This window comes from Gavialis gangeticus, unplaced genomic scaffold (genome assembly GCF_001723915.1).
Source record: "Gavialis gangeticus isolate Ggan-Ray unplaced genomic scaffold, GavGan_comp1, whole genome shotgun sequence".
Classification (NCBI taxonomy): Eukaryota; Metazoa; Chordata; order Crocodylia; family Gavialidae; genus Gavialis; species Gavialis gangeticus.
The window spans coordinates 529,257-532,011 of NW_017729015.1; the positions used below are offsets into that span (position 1 = coordinate 529,257).

The 2,755-nt window shown below is 47.0% G+C and overlaps 1 protein-coding gene across 1 annotated transcript in view; it reads right to left on the reverse strand.

The window, feature by feature from the left end:
* The window catches only part of STX12 (syntaxin 12), a 48,269-nt gene extending 45,526 nt beyond the window's left edge, over positions 1-2,743 (reverse strand). Inside the window, exon 1 of the mRNA XM_019512114.1 lies at positions 2,590-2,743. Coding sequence (XP_019367659.1) covers positions 2,590-2,692 — 103 coding nt within the window. The 5' untranslated portion in view covers positions 2,693-2,743. The remainder of the gene's footprint in view (positions 1-2,589) is intronic.
* Between the last annotated feature and the right edge of the window lie 12 nt (positions 2,744-2,755).

The following is a 2,755-nucleotide window of genomic DNA, read 5'->3' on the forward strand; positions in this document are numbered from 1 at the left end:
TGGGCAGCAGAGAATACGTCTCATCTCACATGGTGGAAGGGATACTGTAACACCTGACTGTTGTCCAGGATTGCTCTAAGGATCCTAAGCATTCCACCAACAGCAGCTTCTTGTGAACGGAACTGGAAGGCTTTCAGCTCAATCAAGACAAAAAAAGGAATACACTAACAAACAAACGCACTGCTAAGCTTGTTTCTATTTCTCAAAATCTCTTGCTTCTGGAGAATCAGTCAGAAGCACAATTAGTGAAGAACATGTAGTGTGATAAGTCATTCTTGCCCATAGACTCATTGATAAAACCACCCTTTAGCAGAACAAAATGTGGTTCAAGTAGTTTTGAAACAGATTTGCCTCAATAAGTAGTGCAAGTGATTCTACAGATAGTGAGAATGAAACTGGAAGAGTTGCAATTATGTCAGTGGAAGAGAATTAAACTGTTGAAGTAGATAAGTGGACAACTACGGCACATCATGCACAGTTCTTTGGGTGTGCTAAAATTAGTGCGTCAACAGTTTTCAGAACTTTCGTTTTTTTCTTAAATTTACATGAACAATGTAAGGGAAGTCCATGCTATTGTGTATTGTCTTTACATGTTTACAAGTATTCCAATAAAAATAATCTCTTTCCACATAAAGCTTTGAATTTGTTTGAATACAACATTTAAACCACATTAAGTGTGCTGTATTTAAATTTTTTTCCTAATCAAATATTTCAGTTCAAGTACTTGTGGCTATTCGGCCATAAAATTAACATGGGAAATTAACATGGGGGTACTTTTTTAGTTTTGTTTACTAAAACAAGTCAAATAAATATGCCAAAATCAGATCATGTTCTATTTAGGGCATTGAAACATTTTCCAATTCAAAATTTTCTGAAAAACCCACATCTCTGGATTCTACCCTGCTAGAATGCAATAAATGCCAGATGCCTCTAAGCATTTTAGAGATTTGGTGAGCTCATGAATAGATGCATTTTTTTAAACACTTTAATTCATAAATGAGCAACCATAGGAGTTTGAGAATGAGAGTCTTTGTGTTATAATGTATATTATGTCCCACAGGATCACCATGATCTTATGGGTTCAACATCTGGCATCCTATCTATTAGCTACCCATTCAGGCAGCTGCTCCCCTTTCCCATTCCAGAGACAGAAATTGGAATTTCTGCTTGTGACGTTACAAGTCAGGTTTACCATTAAGCATTTTCTTCCATAATGGACTGCCTGTTTCTACAGTCAAAGAAGGCAGCTGCTAGTTGCTACAGGAGAGATCAAAAAGCCGTTTAAAGAGAGCACCCACAAAGCTTACAAGCCAAGTGGGACAGATAACACAGCTTAGAAATGTCACTGGTCTCAAAACAATATGAAGTCTAGCTGCATTGCTTTGTGCACTGGGGTAGTACTGAAAGCCACATAGGGCAAGCACACTCAAAGGTGAAATGCAAGTAGAGATGGATGGCATGACATAAAAGAAAGGCAGCTCCAAGTCAAAAAGGTCAGGAAATGCAAAGAAGATAACATGAAAATAAGGGGAAAAAAAGAATCATAGAAGTAGGGCTGGAAGAACTCTCAGGAGGTCTGGTCAACCCCCTGATCAAGGTATGATCGCCTTTATTTAACCTATCCTACAGAAGTGTCTGTGTAAACTGTGCTTAAAAACTGCATAAACAACTACACACAAACCCCCCAAGAACACCTTAAGTGGCCACAGGGGGGCACTGGCAATTTCCTGCCACTTCACAGACAGGCCTATTTGTTGCATACCAGCAGCTGCAGACCTGGCCCAAGCAGAAACAGTGGCCCCTCTAACATCAGAACTACTTGTTCATCTCTAAAAGAAAGTGTGGGCCTAGCCCACCAGGTCACTCATCGGCCTCCCTGAGGTAGGGAGGCCACAGGAAAAGTGACAAGAGAATTTGTGGAACAAAGAATGAAAAAAACAGACAGGAGTTCAGGTGAGAGGTTCACATTAAGTGCGCCAAGTGCAGACGCCAAGCAGAGCACGCTGGACAGTGCCCACTGGCCCTCAAGAAGCTAGCGGACACTGCCCAGGGGTACTCTGGGGAGCGGATGAGGGAAAGAAAAAGGGCCCTCCCAGCCACAGCCTCCTTCCTGGTCAAGCACATGGCCAGCTTGGACAGAAGGTGGTTGACCAGGAGGTCCTGGGACTGGGTGGGGCCACAGACAGGGAGTGAGTAAATAAAAAGGCACGGGGAACCTCAATAAGAAGCTGGGCCGGGTCGGCCTGCGCCAGGATCCCTCTCTGCGCACAAAGGGGGCGGTCAACAGAGGCATCCACGAAACGCACTGGTGGCGTGAGGATGACAGTGGAGCACTCCCTAACATCAGACGGGCTAATGAAGGGGAACAACAGCGCTCGGGACATGGACACGCTGCAAAACCAGGAAACCACCCTGACGACGAACACCAGAAATACCCAAGGAGCAGGACCGTGCCCCCCCCTGCACAACTGCCTGATCTGAACCGGGGCCGCCTCCTCCTTAGCCCCACCTGCTTTGGGCGGCCTGGGCCTGAGGGGAGGGGCTGGACCCTGAGGCCAGGAAACCCGGAGGAGGGGCGGGGGCACTCACTGCATTGCGCGATGCGCTGCACGTTGGCGCTGCAGGTCTGGATGATGCCGCCGAAGTCGCGGGGCGGCCCTGGCGTAGGGCGGGGGGCGCGCGGGCCCGACATGGCGGCGCCTGACGAGCTGCGGCCGCACGAGCACTCGGACCGGAGCCGGGACAGCGCCGCGGG